Raw genomic sequence first — 22,793 nt, forward strand, 5'->3', positions numbered from 1 at the left:
TTTTATAGTCTCAATGATAAAAGCAAATATCATTTTTGTTAGTGTTTTATTACTGTTTGGAGGAAAATAAGAAAAGATTGAGATTGTGTTATTCTTTATTATTATTATTACTAGTGTATGAGTTAGGGTTAGGGAGTTAAAAGCAAGATCAAAGTGATGATAAAGATACAATTATTGGTTTTTTCTTAGGAATTTTTTTGAAATATGCATTTAAGTAGGAATAAAAGTGACACGATATTCAAAAAAAGTTATAATTGGCAGCATAATTTTTTATTTAATGGACAATTTAAATTAAAAAATTATTTACGATATCTATTGACGATTTAAAAGAAATTCCTTTAGCTATTTTAAGTTATTATTATTGTAGGGACTATCTTATAAAAATAAATCCTCCTAATTTATTTAATTAAATTTTGTTTTTATACGAACATGCACTACACTCATGTCAAACATTTAAATGAGCCCAAAAAACTTGATATCTTTTGGGTTTTCTTTCCTCATTTGATATTTTTCTGAACAAGTTTGGGGGGCAAAATGACCATTTGTCCGTAAACAATAGCATACCCGTAATAAATATAGTTACGCGGCAAGGCCCGCCCTCTTTTCCTTCCCTCCCCACTTCTTCTCCTTCTCCCCTCCCCAAAGTTTCCTTCCTTCCTTCCCTTCCCTTCCTTCTTTGCTAAGCAAAATAAAATAATAAAAAAATCTCACTTCTCTTCTTTCTCTCCATTTCAACAAAAATCCTTAGCCATGCAAGAAACTGAGCTTCACGATTTATCCGACGATGCTGATTACGCTGCTTCAATTCAACAAGTAAGCAATTCAAATCAATCAATTTATCAAATCCAATTCTAATGTGCTCGATTCAATGAGGAAGGATTACATATAGAGAGGGACATTGATTTTGTTGATTTTGCATTTTAGGTTATTCGATTTTGTGATTTTGTATTTGCAGGGATCAGCGAGCGTGATGATGACGAGGAGTGATAGTAGTAGTAAGAGAAGCACTAGTAGCGAGCCTGAAGGTGCTGAAGTTGTTTATTTGAAAGATAATGTTACGATTCATCCTACTCAGTTTGCTTCTGAGAGAATTAGTGGTCGATTAAAGCTTATTAAGCAAGCCTCTTCTCTTTTTATGGTATAACAATCAATTTCTAGGTTTTTTCTTTTTATTTTTTCCAAAACTGTTTTGATTGTGCTATTATATGCTTATATGAGTGAATTTGTTACTAGACATGGATTCCGTACAAAGGCCAAACCTCAAACGCTAGGTTATCCGAGAGAGGTGATAAATGATAAGCCCTAATCTACACTTACTTTTTGTTTGTTTGTTTGTTTCTTAACTCTTTGTAGTGTATTAATGTGATTGATTTCGTGTAGATATGAATCTTTACACCATAAGAGCTGTGCCTTTTACTGATGTGCGTTCCATTCGTCGACACACTCCAACTCTTGGTTGGCAGTATATAATTGTTGTTTTATCATCAGGTATAGTAATTACATGCCACTTCTAATAATTAATAATTAGCTGGGATAAACGCAGTGTGTCTAAAGAGGAAAAATTTATTATTAGCATTACTCTTGTTAGTATTTTCTCACTTATTGATGCTCAATCTCTAGAATGAAATGACATTAAGTGTAGATACCTCTATGATGAGAATGTAAAAGAAAATGGTGATTTTCGTGGTTTTATTATTCAATTATAGCATGATGCGGGATTGATACTCGAGTGAAAAATATTATTTTTTCGTGACAAGATTCCAATACTTTAGTTGAATGCCCATGTATAGTGGAAATTGACAATGCTGTTAGGCAAATAAGTTTTAAGATCTGATGTATGCTCATTCATGGCATCTTTAGCAATTTTGGGTTCTAGTATTTTCTCTTAAACTGAACTGATTCATGTCCTAGCTCACTTTCTGGTGCTGATTGTTTTGAGTACATGAGCTTTATTCCTTTTATGCAATTTTAGAATCAAAATGCACATTCAATTTTATCCTCAATGTATTCAATTTTCTTATGAGCTGTTTTGTCATTTATCTGTGCCTTCATTGCTAAAAAATTTTAGGTTTATGCCCAATCCATTAATTCTTGTATACTTGCATTTTATTAAAGAGGTTTTTTGCAGGACTTGCATTTCCTCCTCTTTATTTCTACAATGGAGGAGTCAAAGAGTTCCTTGCTACAATGAAGCAACATGTTTTTATTGTGAGGTTGTTTACTATTTCATGCATTTTCTGTTTATCTTAGCTCTCTCTATCTCTCTCAAAATAGATAGATGACAAATTAGCAAATATTTGTTTTTTGCAACAGCATGTCTAATACATCAGAATTCCAATTGATATATTTTTGTGCACAGAGAACTTTTTTGATATAATGAAGAGAATCTTCATTTTTTACTTTTGATTTTTGTCCTTTTGAGTTTTCCACTTATTCTCATTGATTTTTCTCATTAGTCACATAGAACTTTCCAAACAGGGGTTGAAGCAACTGTTTTATATATCACTTTCTCCTGTATGGTTTCTTCAGTTCCCTTTTTTCTCTTCCTCTTTATTTTTTTTCCTTATGAACTATATTTCATGGTTTTATACCTGATTGGCATCTCTTAAGCTTTCCATGAATTATGTGGTGTCACTTAGTTCTCTAATTTTTACTATTCAATTTTAAGAGGAAGAATGTTGTTTCACTTGTGTGTGGCATCATATTTTTGCGGCTTTATTTCATAATATATTAATTTTATATCAACTGTGCTATCAGGTCATGTTTATACATCCTTTATTTCCTTTTGCATGTTCTACTTTTTTTCTGATTGATTTTTACGTAGCCTCATAAATATTTTTTACTCTTACATCCAAATTTCATTGGTTTATAATTAGAGTTGCCATTTCTTATAATTTGTGCAATATTTTCAGGTCACTGGAAGATGCAAATGTATTTCTTGTCAATGATTTTCAAAATCCTCTGCAGGTGCGCGAAACTGATTTATTTTGTTTATTTTTCTTCGGGTAGTGAGTAAATAGTTACCTGTAACTTTGTTTTGTTATATTGCTCTGTGGTCGTCTTTAATGGTGAATATTACTTCTGAAACTGGTTTACATTAGATCTTGATTTCTGCTTTCTATTAGCTTGTACCTATTCAACCTCTAACTTATATTATGTTTTTAGTGCTGAACTGCTGACCGTTGCAAGTTTGACCTAGATCAGAATCTAACTTAATAGTTATTACGTGGAGTCAACATCTTTATTTTGCTTTGGCTCTTCACTGATTCATGCTTTAATTTCTTTCAAATAGAGAACTTTGTCCTCTTTGGAGTTGCCTAGGGCTGTTCCTATGGCAAGTGCAGCTTCTGCATGTCCTTCAGCTAGTGAATCTCCATCTTATGAGAACCAAGAGAGGGCTGATGGGAATATCCACCGTGGAAGTTCCAGTATTCCTCAACATGATGGCAGGCAGAGGCATAAGGGTAATGATCCTGCTCGAGATCTCTCAATCCAAGTGTTGGAAAAATTCTCTCTTGTAACAAAATTTGCCCGAGAAACAACTTCGCAACTTTTCCGGGAAAATCACAGTAATGGGTTTGATGCTATTGAGAGGAAAAGCTACAACCAATCTTCTCTTGATAGTTGTCCCCACAAGACACCACCGAAGGATACAGAGGAAGTTTCTATTCAAAGTGCTGTACCCTCAGATCCGCTAGAGGTAACCTTTTATGCTTGGCAATTTTTGCATTTATTAGTACTTCCCTGGTATTTAATATAATTTGTATGTCTGTGTGCATCTTGCACTAAAGGTGAATGTAATCTTATTTAGATGGCGGTCTTTGCAATTCAGTTATTTTTCAAGTAGCACATTTGCCTTGATGTGCTCGTGATTATAATATTCCTGCAACTATATGCACCTGCCTTGCATGTATATCCATGCACACATTGTGTAATTGTAGTCTAATTGGATCATTGATGCCACATACCTGAATAATATAGCTATATGGGCCTTTGAACAATGTGTCTTTCTGGTTTGTATTCAACAAGCCATTTTATCCATGAGGTAAATACAGTTTATAATCCCCAACAGTTTCCTTCTTATTTCAGATTATTCTTGGATTATAAATTTTCTTGTACAGTGATGGTTATTTTTATAAATGAGTTAGCAGGAGATGAAACGGGAAGAACTTCTTTTTTTTTTTTTTGCAATAATTTTGGTAAATGGCATAAAGGGGCATGATCATATTTTAAAGTTGAGGTGTAAAAGGGCTGTTTTTCAAAAAAAAAAAAAAAATTAATGTACTTAGGAACTAGCTCAGGCTTGTAGGCTGACCTTCCTTTCTCAAAAGTTAACATCATTTATTTAAAATATTAATTATGTCAAGAACCTTTTCTCTAGTCATTAATGCTTCTACGTGGATGTTGAAATTTATTGAACTTCCTTGTTAAAAGAAATTTATTGAAATTCTTGCCATGTAATTTTAAGGATAATGACATTTCTGGTTATTAGTGGGATCATAATTAGAAACTTGGGTTGAACTCGGGCTGCTGCAGTTATTTTAGTTCGGAATAAATTAAACTTCAATGGCAGAGCAATCTGATTTAGACCTCCATTCTTTTTAAACAGAAATACATATGTAGAAAACACGAACATGGTGAAGAAGCTGCCACCAATGTGGGACGTTTTGAGCTAATCAATTTTAAGGAGGTATAAAGAGGAGCGACGTAGTTTACTTTAGTAGTGGGGTTCATTTCTTTTCTTCTTGTTATTCTACTCCTTTTTCAATGTGTCGTCAGCTCGTAACTGATATTCTATGATACACGAGTTTTTGCTTTAAAGATAAGGTAATTAATAGAATCTATTCATGTATTATTATTAAAGAAAAATACTCAACTAAGTTTATCACATTATTGCTCTATTAAACATATGTCATACCATGACTATTGACCTTTCTTACATCAAGTTGGAATGCTAAGAAATGGGCTTGCATGAGTAGGGAATTCAGTTTTGTGTGCTATGTGTTACACTGTGATGATTGCAATGCTTCCAAAAAGTGATTGTTACGTGGCAATTTGATATTGGCACACATTAGCATATGAGTTGATTTAGGGAATGTTAATCACTAACACATCTAGCCTCAATGCTGCCAGATGCAAGTTGGTAAACTTGGATGCTTTTTGCATCTGAAGTTAAGTTACAAATCTCAGTTTTCTCTGAACATAGGTCAGTATGATTGATCTCTATCACGATGTGACTGTCAATGGATTTTACATGCATAATCTCCATTGGTTAATTTCTAACGATGTCGGTATGGGCTTTGGTTTCATGGGTTGAACTGATTGCATCTTGTACTTGATACCATGTGCTGTTTTACTGCATATCAGTTATATGTATCAGTTGCTGTAGACAAACTTATCCGTTTAACTCTTATGGATCTTCATACAACCACTTCTAGGTTGCTTTCATAACCATTTGGACCAAGCTGTTTTACTTTATATAGAAAAAAACTTATATCAGCCAGGTGACTTGGAATCTGTATTTTCCTTTTTGGAATTGATATAACTGTTGGATCCTTAAATCAATAGTTCTTGTACTATTTTTTCTTAGGATGGTAATGCAGTGCTTCATATTTTCTTATTTTTGTTGTAATGTTTTGTTGCCACTACTATCTGGACAAAAGCATTCTAGGCATAACCCAAATTAGATTCATAAATTACAAGATACTAATTGAGAAGCTTTTGCTTGCAAGTGCTATTTCCCGTACAAGTTAATAATGATTGTATGGCCCTGTGACAAAGCGTGGGGCTTTGTTCTTTCTACTAATTTTGAAGTATTAAAAACTATGGTTATATGTCCAAAATTTACTTTGCTTCCCCTTAGTGTTTGACAATTTTTTCCTATATGTTTAAATGGCTATAAAGTGGCAGAGCAAGAAGACCTTAATTGGAGAGGATAAATTGTTTTGAAATCCTGCTAAGAACTATCAAATGAAAACTTTCAGCTTGTAAGTCTGTAATGTAAAATTATTAAGATTCATGTGGACCTTATAATTTGAATCCTTTATCATGATGTCGTACTTTAGAAGAGTAGCCTACAGCAAGCTAGTAACTCATCAGTATGCCTTATGCTTTTCTTAATTTTCATCTCCCTCTAGAAATATATTAGCTAAAAAAATTTAATACTTTGCCACTGGAGAGTGGTGCACTTTTTTTGCATTATTACTTACAGAGTGATGCTGAATCCAATAGAATGGAGAAGATGTAACAAAATTTTATTTAAAAACTTTTCCAGTTTGAAAGTTTTATATTGTAATGGCCATAAAGGTTAATTTAAATCATGTCCCCTGAACTTATTATATATCATTTTTCCCACTTTTTGTTGGCTAATACGTGCAAGTATTTCTTCCTTTCAATGTGGAACTGATTTTTCCTCCCCTCTCTTGGCAGTTTGACAAACTCACGCTTGTGTGGGGGAAACCACGGCAGCCACCTTTGGGTTTTGAAGAGGTGAGGTATCTTTTCCTTCGGGCATTTACTGTCAACTCTTGTTTCCGTAATCTGGCTCATTTTTAATATGGATTTTTAATTTACTTCACAATCATTTGCTGGAACTCACTGAAGCTCCAAGTCATTTGGGTGTCTATGTTGATGGGATATTCTGATTTGGAGATTATGCTCACCATCATGCTATTTTAGTTCCTTTCTCTCTTAGGATTTCTATATATTAACTGTTTACAGTTTTTCCTATGCCAGTGGCATGTCCTTATCATAATGCATTCAGCAAAGCAGAGGAGTGGTACATGTTTATTTCCAACTCATTTCATGAGGTTGTACTGATCTTAGTCGTTGCTCTTTGACAAGACAAAACTGTGACCGACAATCCTGAGTAGACTTTTGGTTATTTTTGGTGTTTGTTTGGTTTAGTCTCTGTGTATTTGCATTAATTCTTTGAGTTGATATAGTGACACATACTCTCATATCAGCAGTTAAACTAATTAGAATTGTTCAGGACTACATGCAATATTACCATGGTATAATCTGTGGCTGGCAGCGGTTGCCTTATACTCACATTTTATGTTATTGCCATTCTTGATTCTTATTTTTAAGATTATAGGCTGAATTTTGGTGATTTCATGCTCCACAGGACTTATCACGGAAACCAATAATACAATCCCATTCTGGAATGTATTTTATTCTATTGTTATGCCTAAAATAAATGATATTTCCTTAGATTCTTTTGTATTATTTGCAGTGGGCCACATTCTTGGATTCTGAAGGACGAGTTACGGATTCAAAAGCTTTAAGAAAGAGAATATTCTATGGAGGAGTTGAGCACACATTAAGGAAAGAGGTTTGTTGTGAAATACTGTTTTAGCAAATTCTGTTTTTGGTTTTATATCTTTCTATTTTTAAAACTCTTTATGATGATTGTAGGTCTGGGCGTTTCTGTTGGGATATCATGCATATGATTCGACATCTGCAGAAAGGGAATGCCTTCAGTACACTAAAAAGTTGGAATATGAAACTGTAAAGAAACAATGGCAGGTTTGGTGGCATTCTTGTTTCTTTATCATAGATCATTACATGCAAATATTAATTGATTTTTGTGTGAAGGCTTGAAGGGTTATGATGTCAGAGATGAATAGGGGAAAGAAAATTCTCTATATTAGTTTGTGAACAGCCATGCAACCCATTTGTATATAGAATTTCTGTTCTGAAAAGGATCCCTAAATACAACATATAAATCACTGCAGTACAGCTGTAAACAAACACAGAAATCACCCAATATTGTTGTCAACATGTTACATTTTCTTTTGTTCCCTGTTTGAATGGTGTTTTTTCAGACAGAATTTGCTTGTGAACCTATTTCTTGTATCAGCTTTAAATTTCCTTTTCTTCAATGCACTGGCATTCTTTTTCCATTTCTTCATTGTGTTTTTATAGTTACTCTTGTTTCTTTTGGCTTTTAACTTCTACATTGTTTTCTAAAACATATTAGTTTGTTGGCTGTCCTTTATTTTTAGTTGTGCTTCTGCCATGTTTTGATTGACTGTAATTGGTTCTAATTAATGCTAAGGCATTATATTGTTAAGGGAGAGATATATTTAATTTTATGTTGTTTGACCTCCTAACTCCTGGAATGTAAAATAGGAGAATGCTTTGTGAGGTTTACATTATCAAATGCATACGATCCCTCTACGTATATAAATATCATAAATGCAATGTATTATCACAGCATTGGTTTAAATAAAAGCTAAACGATACTGGGTAAATGGAACAGTGTGTAATTTAGGAGCCAAAATGTAGACTAGATTGGTAAGGATGGCAATCAACTATAAGATTGACTGATATGTCTTGTTTGTGCATTTCTACTTTTCATTGTATTGAAAGTAATGGCTAATCAACCTACTATATTCGGTGTCATCCTGTTTTGTTTGTTGGGCTGATAGCCATATTGCTATAACCTGATAAATTTATCATCTTAATAAAATGCATATTGGTATTATACTGTTCAGCTAAAGATACTTGTTATTGTAAGTTCTAGTCTTATATCGAGAATATGAAGTATGGTATTCTATGATCACTGATAGACTAAGTTTTGGTGTGAAGCTCTAGGTCGGGACATCATATGTTCCTACTTCTTTTTAATAGTTGTATTGTATCATTCTTTTAAACCTTGCCCTTAGGCTTGAGACATAGATTATTTCTATTTCTTTCTTCTGCAGAGCATCTCTCCAGAACAAGCAAAGAGATTTACAAAGTTTAGGGAAAGGAAAGGCCTTATAGACAAAGATGTGGTATGCAATCATCTCATGACTTCCAAATTTTTTATTTCAGTAGTTTAACACTTAGGAAGCAAGTATTCTATTAATTCCATTATTTGTCTTTCAAGGTGAGGACTGATAGATCACTTTCATTCTACGACGGGGATGACAATCCAAATGTGAATATTTTACGTGATATTCTATTGACATACTCCTTTTATAACTTTGATCTTGGCTATTGTCAGGTAATTACTTCACTCATTTAATTGGTTGTTTACTTGATAATGCCTGTACTTCCTTATAATTATGATTTGGTGGTTGGCTTTTTAGGAATTTTATATTTTCGCAAACTCAGAAATAACCTTTATTGACTAATTGTGCAAGTTTAATTGAGATTGATCCACTAATTGCTGTAAAGAAAGACAATCTTAGCGGAATAAGATAATTTTGGTGCAAAAGTAGCTGCTTGATCTTTTGATCCTTTCTCATTATATTAGACTGTCTAATGATCTAATCTTTTTGCTAAACATTAGGGATTCTTATATAGAGAACTTTTCCTCTTTCTAGTATCATGCTGGGAACAACAAACAAAAAATGTACTAGATTTTTTAGTTCATTTGGTCTTAGTTGTGGGTCGTGTTAATGCGTCTCACTCTGTTTTCCCCAGGGCCAGTAAGAAGTCTTTGATCTTAAAAAGTTTTATTCTCTTTCTGTTTTGTAGATAGTTCAGTTGCTCCTTTCCTCTGCTTGCTCATGTTAGTTTGGTCTTTGTCTCGCAGGGAATGAGTGATTTACTGTCTCCCATTTTGTTTGTGATGGAGGATGAATCAAAATCATTTTGGTGTTTTGTCGCACTGATGGAACGTCTTGGACCCAACTTCAATCGTGATCAAAGTGGCATGCATTCCCAACTTTTTGCATTATCTAAGGTCTCTCTCTCTCTCTCAAGTCACACACATTATATTTTACTGGTAGAATGCCATGTTAAGTACATATTCTCTCTTGTTCATAATTCCATTTAGATTTAGGTTCTATTTGCTTTATTACTGTACACAAATTTATATAATAAATTTGTGGATGATACCTAATTATTTTATTCAATTGTTAGGAATAATTGCGATTTGGTAAATATATATTTTGATTAATTTTTTAATTGAGATTATTCTATCCTTGTGGCAGCTGGTGGAGTTGCTAGACGGTCCATTGCACAACTATTTCAAGCAGAATGATTGCTTGAATTACTTCTTTTGTTTCCGCTGGATTCTAATACAATTTAAAAGGTAATTTGCGGGAGTCATTTAAATTCTGTCTTTAAAGGTGCATGCTTTTTCTTTTTCTCTTTATTCCAAACTATTTTAAGTGTTATCATATTTTGTTGTGTTACCCATAGCTGCATGTCTGTCTTCAAAAGTTATAGTTAATATGTAAAATTTCTAGTGATGTGTTGCTGCTATACTACACCCAGAATCGAAATATGGATCATCTTCTCTTCACATTCATTGCTGAAATACCATGTAAATAGCGTATATGCTAGATTATATTACAGTAGAACGAGCAAAACATGCTCTAAGAATCTTGGAATTAATTGGTGCCAGCATGGTCATATACACAAATTGAATTCATTTTTCTTTCTCGATTACATATAAGAAAAACTAACATGATATCACAAATGCCTTTTATTATACTTTATTTAGGTGAAATGTTGGACAAATCATTTTGATGCCAAAAATTGCCTCTTCGCTTACTGTGATTTCAATGCTCTAAAAAAAAGAAAGAGAGAAAATGTACTGAAGATCACAATTTGTTGATGCTAAAAAATGGTACCCATTCTGCTCATTGCAATTGTAAAAATTGTTTTGCATTTCTTACGGCTTTCATTTGATGTGTATAGAAAAAGCAAGAAGGGAAGTGTTACTGTAGCTTTATTTTTCATATTACAATTTATTTTGTTTTTCAGGGAATTTGAATATGAAAAAACAATGAGGCTATGGGAGGTGTTATGGACCCATTATTTGTCTGAGCACCTGCACCTGTTTGCCTGTGTTTCAATCTTGAAGCGGTATCGGAACAAGATAATGGGGGAACAAATGGACTTCGACACGCTTTTAAAATTCATCAATGAGCTGAGCGGACATATTGATCTTGACGCAATTCTCAGGGATGCAGAGGCGTTGTGTATATGTGCTGGCGAAAATGGTGCTGCTTGTATTCCGCCTGGAACTCCGCCTTCATTGCCCCTCGAAAATGAAAATGGTTTGTTGTATGCTCAACAGGATGAAGTATTGTAAATGAAACTGCTTTTAAACTCTATTCATTGTCTATACTTTGTAATCTTTGTACGGATACATACACAAACGCTGTATAACCTCTGATTTTTCAAGGTTATTTTAGTAATCATATTTACCGATCGACTCTATTTTACCCTGTCCTGCCATTAAATTGAAGAAGTCGTGTAGTGATTGAGGGACTGAGGGGTTTCACATTTCCCCCAATGTGGTGGGAGATGAGCAATGAGCTGTGCATTCGTACATTTTTTCTTTTTTCTATGAGACATTGCATTAAAATTCTGATTTATGCTGTATTATAAAGTATTCTGGGAAATTGACCGTAATAGACTAGTCTTGCAATTTTCTTCAGCGTACAACACTTCTACGAGCGGTAGAAACTAGAAAGTTTTCAACATCAGCTGGTCCATGTCTCCTTATAATATGCTTAGAAGGATTATGCATTGTAAGGGAAATTCCTTATATAATCACTTATTGTCCGTTTATTGTGATTTTCTGTTTTGAACAATTACAGTTGAGGAGGGAAAGGCGGGTCTTGAACTTGAGACATATCCCGGGGCACACGAAAGCCTCTGGTGGTTTGTTTATTCTGATGTTTTGGTGTGGATTACTACGTATAATGCTTTTAGTTTTCCCAGACTATATTGCTAATCATATTTATTAATCAATTTGATTGATTCTATTGTGTTGCCATTAGGACTGAGTTTTCATCTCTCGAATACGTTTCTTTAATTGAACATAATGATGTTAAAGTCTAAAATAGAGTTGTAACAAAAATTATACTCCCTAGACTTATTTTTAGGAAGCATGATTTTCTTGCTTTCGCTTTTAAAAAATTTTGATACACCTTATTAAATGGAAGGAGTAATGTGATGACTGGTGAGGGACCGAGGTTCCTCCTACCTGCAGTGATGAATAATTTCTGTGTGGTGGGTTTGGAGTAATGAATGTTGCATACTGTACTGTTAAATGGCGAGAATATGACTCCATTTAAGTTAAATAAGATCTTTGCAGTCTTTCTCAACTGCTGACGCTACTATAAGAACCTTGAACTCAAATAATTAGTATGCTCCTTAGCGCTCTAATTCTTGTTGTGGAGGCAGAGACAGAAATGCATTGGGAACGGTATTGCACATTAACCCTTTCCTTTTTAGAACACATACATACATACATAGCACTAATAATTTATCATAATACAATCTTCAACAGAGCATAAATTAAGGAATTAGGGAGAACATGCATATTCTGGGGTTTATGAACCACCGACTACGAAGGGAGTGGAAGTGCTCTGCTCAGGTGCCAAGGTTGTGCATTGTGAATATGTCCTCTTTTGCTTCAAAATTCTGGAGTATATTAGAAAAGAAACTCTATGGCATGAACGGTTGCAGGTCCACCTGCGAATATGTCTCCCCGCCGTTATAACCAATTGATTCAAACAAGACAAAGGAATCCAAGCAGGCAACAAAAGGCTCCTCATCATAAACAAACGCATAGTTGTTGGCCTGTTCCACTGGCGATTCAATGTAGTAGTTCATGCTCTGTGCGCCTTGTATCCAAGCATCCGTGAAACTGCTGCTCTCTTCTTTCTCTTTGTTCTTTTCATTAATCTCTTCAGCAATGCCCTTTGGACTTGCACTGCAAACGGGTCTCGAATTACGTTGTCTCTTGTTTCTATTCATGTTCTCTTTATCAGTGTCATTCTGGCAGGTGTTGGAATCAATGATTTTTCTTTTGCCAGAATGCAACCTCTTGTTCAAATGGGTATTCCAGTAGTTTTTCACCTCATTGTCCGTTCGACCAGGCAATCGACCAGCAATTAGCGACCATCTATACGTAAGAAGGTGTAATATATTATATTTATATACAGGAGTTAAATTTCGTCCAAAATTTATGTCAAGAATAGAAACTAGGAGAGAACATACCGGTTTCCAAGAAGCTTATGCATTCTGATGATAAGATCTTCTTCCTCTTGAGACATGCCGCCTCTTTTTATATTGGGTCTTAAGTAATTCTTCCATCTTAGTCTGCAACTCTTCCCCCCTCTCATCAATCCTGCAACAACGAATCATTAAGCTAGAGAGTCAAGACAGACACCCGGGCCATTGAGGTTTTATACATCATACCAAATGAATCAGGATCGGCACATATATACCTGATTTTTCAGATACAGTAGCCCAATTGCCTTCACCATGAGTTTGTACGTAAGTCTTGAGAATCAAATCCTCCTCAGGTTTCCACAGACCTTTCTTGATCCGTGGTTTCACTTCTTTATTTTCCATCTCAATCTTTCTGTGTCTTTCAAAAGATATATAGTGCTTATCTAAAAGATATGTGATGTGTAGTGTAGTGTAGCAAAGAGATCTATTTATGTGAAAGGCTTTATATAGAAAGGTGGATATCACACTTCTGTCTGCAAATAAAAATCCCTCGTGCATGGCAAAACACTGTTGGGATATTAATATATGATCCCAAAAGGATCGAAGTGAAGTAAGGGCCCTTCTCTTGTTTCACTTTAGCTCTTTCTTTCCTTGGCATTACCCCCTTCTGCAAAAAGCAAATAAAATCTGAGTTCCACTTTTCTTTGTTCTTAGCTTTGATTGGATTGATGATAGAATATGGAGGACCCCTCTAAACAGTAGTTAAGAAATACCTAGTAATACTAATAATGCACCCTATTATTGGAAGGAATCTCTTCCTGCACTCGTACCGTATGTTCATGACGTACTTCTCCAGTTTAAACTTCATCAGTGTTTCCAACAAACAGTTCAAACCAATATTATTTATAATTTGACTGTTTGATGCGTTCTCTAAATAGGGTTGGTTTTTGAATATTGTTTGGGTTGGTAATTCTTATTTGATTATCCGTATTATTTATAAGTGCATTTAAACATAAACTTAACATCATTAGTTTTTCATCATTATGGAATGGAAAATACTTAGTGTAGCAACTCAATACATGAACAGTGTTGTTACTAATGACTGATTAAATATTTATAAGATAAAAAAAAACTGCAAAATGATAATTATTTAATTAGTTATTATACAAGTATTTATATAGTAAATCATTACAACTATCATTACTTAAATAAGATAGGTTTGTATTTATATATTTTTAAAATTATTTAGGAATACTAATTAGCGTGAATGATGCATATTTTAATATATTATATTAGATAAAAGAGGAATTAAGATATATTTTAAATTTTAAAACTACTTTAATTTGATTCTTCATGCAATGATTAGGTATAATACATTGAAAAATATCTGTTAATAATTTTCAGGAAGGGACAGATTTTGGTTTACTAGTAAAACTATGGCTGGAGAATATGAAATGAAATGAAATGACAAATGACACCACTATCCCAACAAACTATGCAGCTTTTCTATTGCTCAGCCCTACCATGTAATTGCATATCTAGTGCTTCAGTCCCCCTTCACTTTTGAAAGTACCAATAAAAATAATCTAATTGGTTTCAAGGGAAAGGGGAGAGAGAGAGAGGGAATTAAGTTGATTGATTTGGGATCAATCAAAGAATACCAATTTATACATCATAGCCATTATTGTTTTCTTATCATTATGCAACTCACTTTTTTTTCTTCCTTCTTCTTTGATTCTTTTCTTTCCCTTGTCCTCTTTCCATTGAGCAATTTGGCCAAAGACAGCAGGAAAAGAAATAAAAGTGGCCAATCATGTTAGTATCATTGTTTCACCAGAAAGGTTCTTGATTTTGCATCACACTGCTGAGTTGCAATTTGAGTGACTTCTCAAAACAACACATTCAAGAAACAAGAAACATACACATGACTACTGTATTTATATGGCAATGAAAAAGGGTAGAAGTACATGCTATTTATTTACTATCTTTAGTTTGTCTTCCTTGGGAACTTTTACATTCCAATGAATTCACGATCTATTTGGTTTATTAAGAAAAAGATAAAAATCAGTTTAGGGGAAACCAATTTCACATTAATTAATTAAAGTTTATAAAATTTATTACAAATCTAAAATTTACATAATTTGAATGAAGTAAAAGATATAATCAAATTTGTTTAGAATTAATTATACTTAAACTAAATTCTAACAGAATAAATTGAATTTTCAATTGAATTTCACGTTCCAAAGTTAATATATTTTATAACATTAAAATATTTCTTTCAATTTTATTATTTTTATTTTACCCTCTTTTATTTTTTTTAAATTAAAATGAATTTTTTAATTAAAATATATTAGAAATTTAATTTTATTTTAAATTTTTTTTTCATATGACTAGATATTAAGTCTCAGATTCTAAATAAATATTTCGAGAATTGTAATATCTTTACTGCATTGTAGTATATCTAAAGGCTTAGTAATACTTTATGATATTTTGATACCACGTTAAAAAATAGATTACTTAAAAACTCACATTTTTAAGTAAGAGTGTTAAGAATAGACATGCTATTGAGTGCATGCTTAAAAGCTCAAGCCAAAACCTAAAAGAGAGTGTGCTCTATAAGCACCACGTTGAAGATCATTCAATATAAAAGGTCCAACAATATTAATTTTAACATGTTCAAAACATACTATTAAAATCTGAAAACTCTTATACTGGAATTAGTTTCTGTTTTATTTACTTGAGAATTGAATCCAATAATACATATAAGTAAGCGCTATCTAAAAATAGGAGTATATAATGACATGAAAAGAGCTATTTTATTACACTTGACATCTAATTCAAGTGGTAAAAGCATTTTGCTATTGGAAGGTGGAGATTCTGAGTCCGAATCCCACCTCTACATTCAGGCTGAAACAGGTGAAATCAAATGATATTATTTGAATGCTAGTGCAGATACATGCGAAGATTAGATGATTTTTTATTTTTATGAAAACCGTGAGAAGATAGCTACCCGAGTTATATAATCGATGGCTCATTGTGACTTTTCCTGAATAAAAAGAAGAAAGAGTTTTACATTCCATTATTAATTAATAGAACTGTTTCACATACATATGCATGCTCTTTAATTTTATGTTTTATGCTCCTTTGTAACTTTCACCAAACATTTAAGCATTATCTTGAAATTCTCATTCTTTTCAGTTACAGAGCTGCCATCAATCTTGCTAGTAATGGATTCAGAGCAATGGCAAATTAGGAGGACAGCCTACTTTCTGATAGGGAAAGCTTTTGGTGCTCAGAGAAAGCAGTGGCCAAAGCCATTGTTTGAGGAAATCAGGAACCTCACACTACTAGTGACGAAAGAAACACAATGTTAGGACAGTGAAGCTGGCTGGCTGGCTGGCTGGCTGCATGCAGCAGAGTAGCTTCAGCCCCTGTTAACAGGATTTTTAGCAGCCAGCCTGGTGCTCTGAATTTTGATTCTCTACTCCAATGCCTGTGGGCCGTTTTCAGTTTATTTACGCAAATAATCTTTATTGGAAAAGATGACAACAATAATAATGATAATAATAATAATAGAGAGCAAAGATGATGCCTCTAAGTTATTTAGGGAAGTCCAGTTCAAGTTAGTATACTAGAACTGTTCATCATTCTGGAGTTCCATTTTACATATAGATTGAATTCTTTATATATGTATTCTACAAGAAACTTAAGATTCGAAGAATGTCCTTCCAAAATGCATGATCACAAGAGTGACTGGAGCAATTTATATTCTGCTGTCAATCAAAGTTTGCGGTACTTTTTCCAGCCACTGATATATCACCATGCATGTAAAGTTGATCTCCTACATATCTCATGTCTTTTTGTTCCCTGACTGACTAGTTTTTCTTTAAATTTCAAATTGAGAATTTTAGTATATAGTTTATCAGATGTATATATGACAAAATTTTGGTGGACTACAATCCATAGATTGGGATTAACACAACAATCTTATATAGTGGAGTTTGCTTTTACGGACTAATGCTAAAGCTGCACAAAATCTCTCTTTCTCTCTCTTTCTCTGTATCCACCCTTAATGGCTTTAGCCTTGAGCACTTTCCCACCTCCCTTTCTTCTTCTTCTTCTTCTTCTTTTTTTAAAGACAAACTTCTACTTGGTTTTGCTTCTGTTATATACTAATTAAGTTGTAAATAACCTGTGAATACCTTTAGAAGTGAAAGTTAAAATTTAAATTCATTAAATAATATCTTAATGCTAAAAAAATCAGATAGTCTGAAATATTCAATTCTTTAACTAATTAGGCATTTATTATAAAGCAGTGATTAAAGTTTGTTATTCACTTTTGAAAGACGGTCCCAAATGAATGAAGAATGAGCAATGTTAATATGTAAAGGGAAAAAAAGGGTCATATCAATCATATAGAAATCGAGAAGAGGCAGCACATATATAACTTTTAGGCTGGCTAATATATTATTGTGTTTTCAGAGTAAGATTGATTGGGTCCTTTTGCATTATTTTCCACACACTATAACTTTTCTTTCTTTTAGGAAATAGCACGAATCTTACTATTCAAAGTGAAAGCCACCCCTCCTCCACTCATATTTTTATCTCATTTATATATATATATATATATATATATATATATATATATATATATATATATATATATATATATATATATTTTAAAACCTTTTATAATCATATATTCGAAACCAAATAATAAAATTTATAATTACAAGAAGATTATGATTTAACGAAGGTTTGAATACTAAGATTTTTCTTTGGACTCGATACTTAATCATGTAGATGAAATGATATAAACTAAAAATAAGATTCTTGTCATAATATATAAAAAATATTGCATAACATATATTTTTTGAAGTTATATATATATATATATATATATATATATATATATATATATATATATATATATATATAGAAGAATATTTTATTAAAATGGGACTTAAAAAATTATAACTTATTACAATAGATAGTTTTTCAGACTGTAATTTTTTTATCACTATATAGATTATTATTATATAAAATATCAATATAAAGAGGTACTATAAAGAGATTTTATTGTATATAAATATTTTTATGCATATTTACCTCCATTTTAGCACCTTTATTTGTCAACACATGAGACATTAATTAATGTGTCTGTTTTTTTTTTTTTTGATGAATTTTAATGTGCCGAAATTATAATAACTTATTTTTTAAAAATATTTTTATATATTAGTCTATAAAAATTCATAAAATTTATATTAAAAACTTTTTAGAATATACATATATACACAAGCAAGATTTATAAAATCTTATATAAAACTTATATCTAAGTTTTTATTTAAATTTTATAAATTTTTATTAAGTAAATTTTTATATAGAGATTATTACTATATAAAGTATTATTATAAAAATTTACTATAGAGAAGTTTTACTGTATATATATATTTTTATTATATTTATCTTCATTTAAGCACCCTTATTTGTCAACACATGAGATATTAATTAATCTAGCTGTTATTTTTTTTTATGAATTTAAATGTATCATTTTTTTTAAATATTTTTATATATTTATTCTATGAAAATTCATAAGATTTATATTAAAATTTTTTTAAGCTATATATATAGTATGTAAGATTTATAAAATATTATATTAAAATTTCTTAATTTAAATTTATAAATTTTTATATAAAACGTTAAAGAGGAAATAAGTTGTTATAAATTAGACACCTTAGTATTTATTTTTATTTTCATTCGTTAGATATAAATTGGGATCGTGATTATATTTATTTTAAAAGATATAAAATAAATTTAATATAGTTGTTTTGTTATTTAAAATAAGAGGTTTGTCATATGTATATCATGTAGATGTCTATGTGTTAGAATATAAAAATAGATAACAATCTCAAGATTTTGTGTAATAAATACAAAAAGAGAAGACAATTATGAAAAAGAAATTCTTGAAATTGTTACACAAATTAACAATTTAAATAGGGGCAAAATATTAAATAGCCCTGTAAACTTGTATTATTGGATCAAATTAGTCAATTTTTATCTTTTTTCAACAATTAAACCTACAACTTCTATTTAAAGACGAAATCGGTCTAAATTTTAGCTCATCTATAGTGCGCATCTCACTTCCGATTGATATATTAAAATATTTAATTTTTTTATTTTCTTTTACTTTTAAATAATAAATATTTTTTATGTCTTTCATAAATTTTCTCTTTAATTAATTTTTTCTCTCACAACATCACACTACTTCCATTATTGTCGCATGTCTATATTCTATCACCAACACTCAATCATCCTCATCTAACATATTAATAAAATTAATTTCGATAATAAACACTCAATTTATACCAGCATTGAATATGGTTAAGCATGGGATTGATTTGGTTTAAAAATAGGAGTTGTGGGTCTAACTGTTGGAAAAAAATGAAATCGGATCTATTTGATCCTTTGTCCATTTAAATAGGTGCATCAACGATCTGTATGAACATCTCTATTAAAAATTGGTATGCTATACCAGTGAGAGAAAATAATATAAATCAAGGGATGTATCCCATAATTAATTAAAAGGGGAAAAAATAATTAAGTTTAAAAGTTATCTTAGATATCCTTCAATCTATGTCCTATTTTTTTAACCTAATATTATCTACTTAAATGATGATGCAGTCACAATTCACCCCAAATAAATATATTAAAAAAGGTAATTATTATTTACCTTTTTTTAGTTACCTCCTAATATTTAAAAATTATATTTTTTTCATTTTTCTATTTTATAATTTTATACTAAAAATCTCTTCCATCAAAATCTCTATTAAAGGATTATTAATTAAATTTGATTTTATATTATTTACCCTCTCAATTTCTATATAATGTATAAATTGCTCCCTATATTATATTTATTATATTAAAATTCTTTTATGTTTTGAAAGTCAATGCAATTAAAGAACTAAATTGATAAAGTAAAATACAATTTAATTCTCAAACTTTTTATCAAAGTTACAGATCGAATATAATGAAATTAATAAATAAGAATAATATTTATTTTATTTTAATAATTTAAAGTTAAATTATATTATTTTTTATTATTTTGATAAATATAAATACTTTTTAAAATACTTAAATTCTACTAAAATTTTAATTATAGTAATTAAAGAATATTAGTTAATTATTTTGTATAGATTAAACTTGGTTTTTGTATAAAAATTAGATAATGAAGTTCGAGTATAATAAATAAACTATAAGAGACAATTGTATATTATACTAGATATCATAGAGCAGATAGTATAAAATCAAACATAATTAACGGTTGTTTAATGGAAATTTTGAAGAAATAGATATTTAGTATAAAATTATATAATAAAAAAGTTAAAAATATATATATAATTTTAAGTAAATAATATGCGATAAAATATAAGGGAAAATAGAAATTACGCGTGAAAAAATAAAATTATTTCCAATTATTAGCGCATTAGCAAAAACTTCACGGCAGTCTAAAATGGAAGAGGCATGAGACCTCAAAAATCCTGGCTGCCATGCCAAGCCTGTTCTTGGCCGGACCAAACCCAACCTGTCATGGCACCACCATTTCCGAACTGAGAAACGTCCATTCTTATAATCAGAGACAGAGAGCGACCAGATCTGACATTATTGATGCGCAGTGGTCCACTATACGAACCCATATCTTTCTGGGCTAAAATTATGACCTGTTAAGATTATGGGCCTATCTTCTATGTTTAATCTTTTTCAACAAAAATCTCTTTTCTCTTCTCCTGTCTTAACTCAAAGTTAAATGTTTGTTTTGGTTTTTTCTTTTCTGTTTTTAGACCAAACATAGATTGACTGGACAAAATCTGTTTGATTCCATTAAAGTTATGCTTCTTCTGGGTTTGATTCCTTTCCATTTTCTTCTTTCCCTTTCCTATATCGTAGAATTTAGTAATTGATAGAATCAGAATCTATGATTAATTGCTTGGTTGTCACAAAAATTGAAAGTTGTTAATTATTACTGACATTCTTGAGAGCGATTTTGTCCCTCCTATTTAAGGCCAAACCCTTAATTAGGTTTCACCAGTTTCCATATAAGTTATTATTGAAAAGGAACAGAAAGAAAATCTCTTGAATTTTTTAAGAAGATTAATCCTTGAATCTTCAATTTCTTGAAATTAATATTTGTGTTCTTTTTCCTTTTTACTCTTTTTTAAAATAAAAAAAATTGTTGAAGCAGTACTAGAGCCTATCATCCACCGTATATCCAGCCCTGAATTTTTAAATGAATAAATATTTGTGGTAGACAACATTTTATGGGCATCTTAATTTCAACTTTCTGTTGTCCGTTTAAAAGAAATAAGGTTTAAATTTTTTTTATTTAATTAATTTATCCATTTCTTAAAAATACATATTTTAATGAGATCCGGCTACAATTAGACTTGTTTACGAGTTAAAGTACTCGAATTAATTTGAAAATTTTATATTTAAATATATATTTTTTTCTTCTAATACCACAGAGTAAAAAATTATATGTAAAAAGTACGTATTTTAATTATGGAGGAAGTTAGTTAGAATTGTAAAGTCAAATAATCATACTGAACTGAGTTTAAATCTAGATTTACAGAATTAAGCCCCATCTAAGATCAAATTCATAACTTTTAGCTACGAATGAAAAAAGAAATTAGTAAAGCATGTGATCAAAAATTTGTAGCTAGTTAAAATTGACTAGTTATACAAAAAAAGATTGTAAAGAATATATTTTCTCCCTATGATATAGTTCTATGATTGTAGAGAAAAAAATAAATAAATAACAAACTCGCTTAAACTGATATTTGTATTATCTTTTAAAAGAAATTAAGAGAGAGAAGTTTGATGCAGCTAATGGTTATTTCTCATTGAATAGCTACATTAAAGCGTTTGGTAAAAACTTAAGAAACAACTGTTCATAACTGATTTAATCACAATTAGCTGCTAATTGTATTAACTTTATTTTAGAATTTTTTTCTTATCAGCTGATAGCTGATTTAATTTTATTTATTTATTTTAAAACTATTATTTTTATTAAAACTTATTAATAATAACTTACTTTAAATTGATCTCATATAATTAAATTTTTATACTTTAAAATAAATAATTATTATTTTGAAATTATTCTTAATAGTTAAATATTATAATATTTAAAATTATGATATTTAAAATTAAAAATCTTTATTAGAATTTAAATTTAAATTTATACTTTTAAAATAATTTTATATATATTTTTAATGATTAATATAATTGAGCTACAAGAAATTTACTATATAATTATTATAAGTTACTTTTATTAATTTGTATCATTAAATATTATATAATAAAATAAAAGATATATTTAGAATAATTATAAATTAAATTTTAAAATTTAGGCTTTTTAATAATTTTATTCCATTCTTTTAAAATTTTAAAATAAATATTTATTTTTAATCTATTTTTCAGAAATAAATTTTTGAAGTTTTACAATAAAAAAAATGATACAGAAAGTTGATTGTGCGTACTGAAAGAATAATAATTATAAATTAATAAAAATAGTTTATCATAGAATTAATAATATGACCATTAAAAATCTCATATATATGCATTTTTTCACATATTTTATATCTAAATATAACAAATTTCTTAATTAATTTACTAATTTTTATATTAGTAAGCATAATTGACTTACCATGTCATTTTTCTCATTGTAAAATTTTTACTGAAAGTATTTTTAAAAATACACTAAAAGTATAGGTATTTATTTTAATATTCTGAAATGATGGATAAAATTATTAAAAGTGTAAAATTCAGGGTTTAATTAATAATCAAGTCTGTTATTTAAATAAAATATTTTTTAAATTTAATTTAAATTT

At 30.4% G+C, this 22,793-nt stretch overlaps 2 protein-coding genes across 3 annotated transcripts; one reads left to right on the forward strand and one right to left on the reverse strand.

Annotated features, from left to right (window-relative positions):
* The first annotated feature begins 603 nt into the window (after window positions 1-603).
* LOC8270196 (TBC1 domain family member 15) lies at window positions 604-11,163 on the forward strand. 2 transcript variants are annotated; one of them, XM_048371860.1, is made up of 16 exons: window positions 604-813; window positions 956-1,138; window positions 1,234-1,285; window positions 1,381-1,488; window positions 2,129-2,213; window positions 2,913-2,967; window positions 3,293-3,700; window positions 4,610-4,690; window positions 6,430-6,489; window positions 7,235-7,333; window positions 7,417-7,527; window positions 8,709-8,780; window positions 8,876-8,992; window positions 9,527-9,676; window positions 9,927-10,027; window positions 10,705-11,163. In XM_048371860.1, the coding sequence occupies exons 1-16, from the start codon at window positions 751-753 to the stop codon at window positions 11,033-11,035; spliced, it is 2,076 nt and encodes a 691-aa protein (XP_048227817.1). In that variant the 5' UTR covers window positions 604-750; the 3' UTR covers window positions 11,036-11,163. The 2 variants fall into 2 exon arrangements, with proteins under 2 accessions (XP_048227817.1, XP_048227818.1); XM_048371861.1 differs by lacking the exon at window positions 4,610-4,690 and having other exon boundaries at window positions 605-813.
* Window positions 11,164-12,101: 938 nt separating this feature from the next.
* Window positions 12,102-13,530, reverse strand: LOC8270197 (MYB-like transcription factor EOBI). Its single transcript, XM_015724181.3, has 3 exons — window positions 13,185-13,530; window positions 12,955-13,084; window positions 12,102-12,859 (listed from the first exon to the last, which is right to left on the reverse strand). The coding sequence occupies exons 1-3, from the start codon at window positions 13,465-13,467 to the stop codon at window positions 12,400-12,402; spliced, it is 873 nt and encodes a 290-aa protein (XP_015579667.2). The 5' UTR covers window positions 13,468-13,530; the 3' UTR covers window positions 12,102-12,399.
* Window positions 13,531-22,793: the final 9,263 nt, after the last annotated feature.

The sequence above is a fragment of the Ricinus communis genome, chromosome 3 (genome assembly GCF_019578655.1).
Source record: "Ricinus communis isolate WT05 ecotype wild-type chromosome 3, ASM1957865v1, whole genome shotgun sequence".
NCBI classification, from domain to species: Eukaryota; Viridiplantae; Streptophyta; class Magnoliopsida; order Malpighiales; family Euphorbiaceae; genus Ricinus; species Ricinus communis.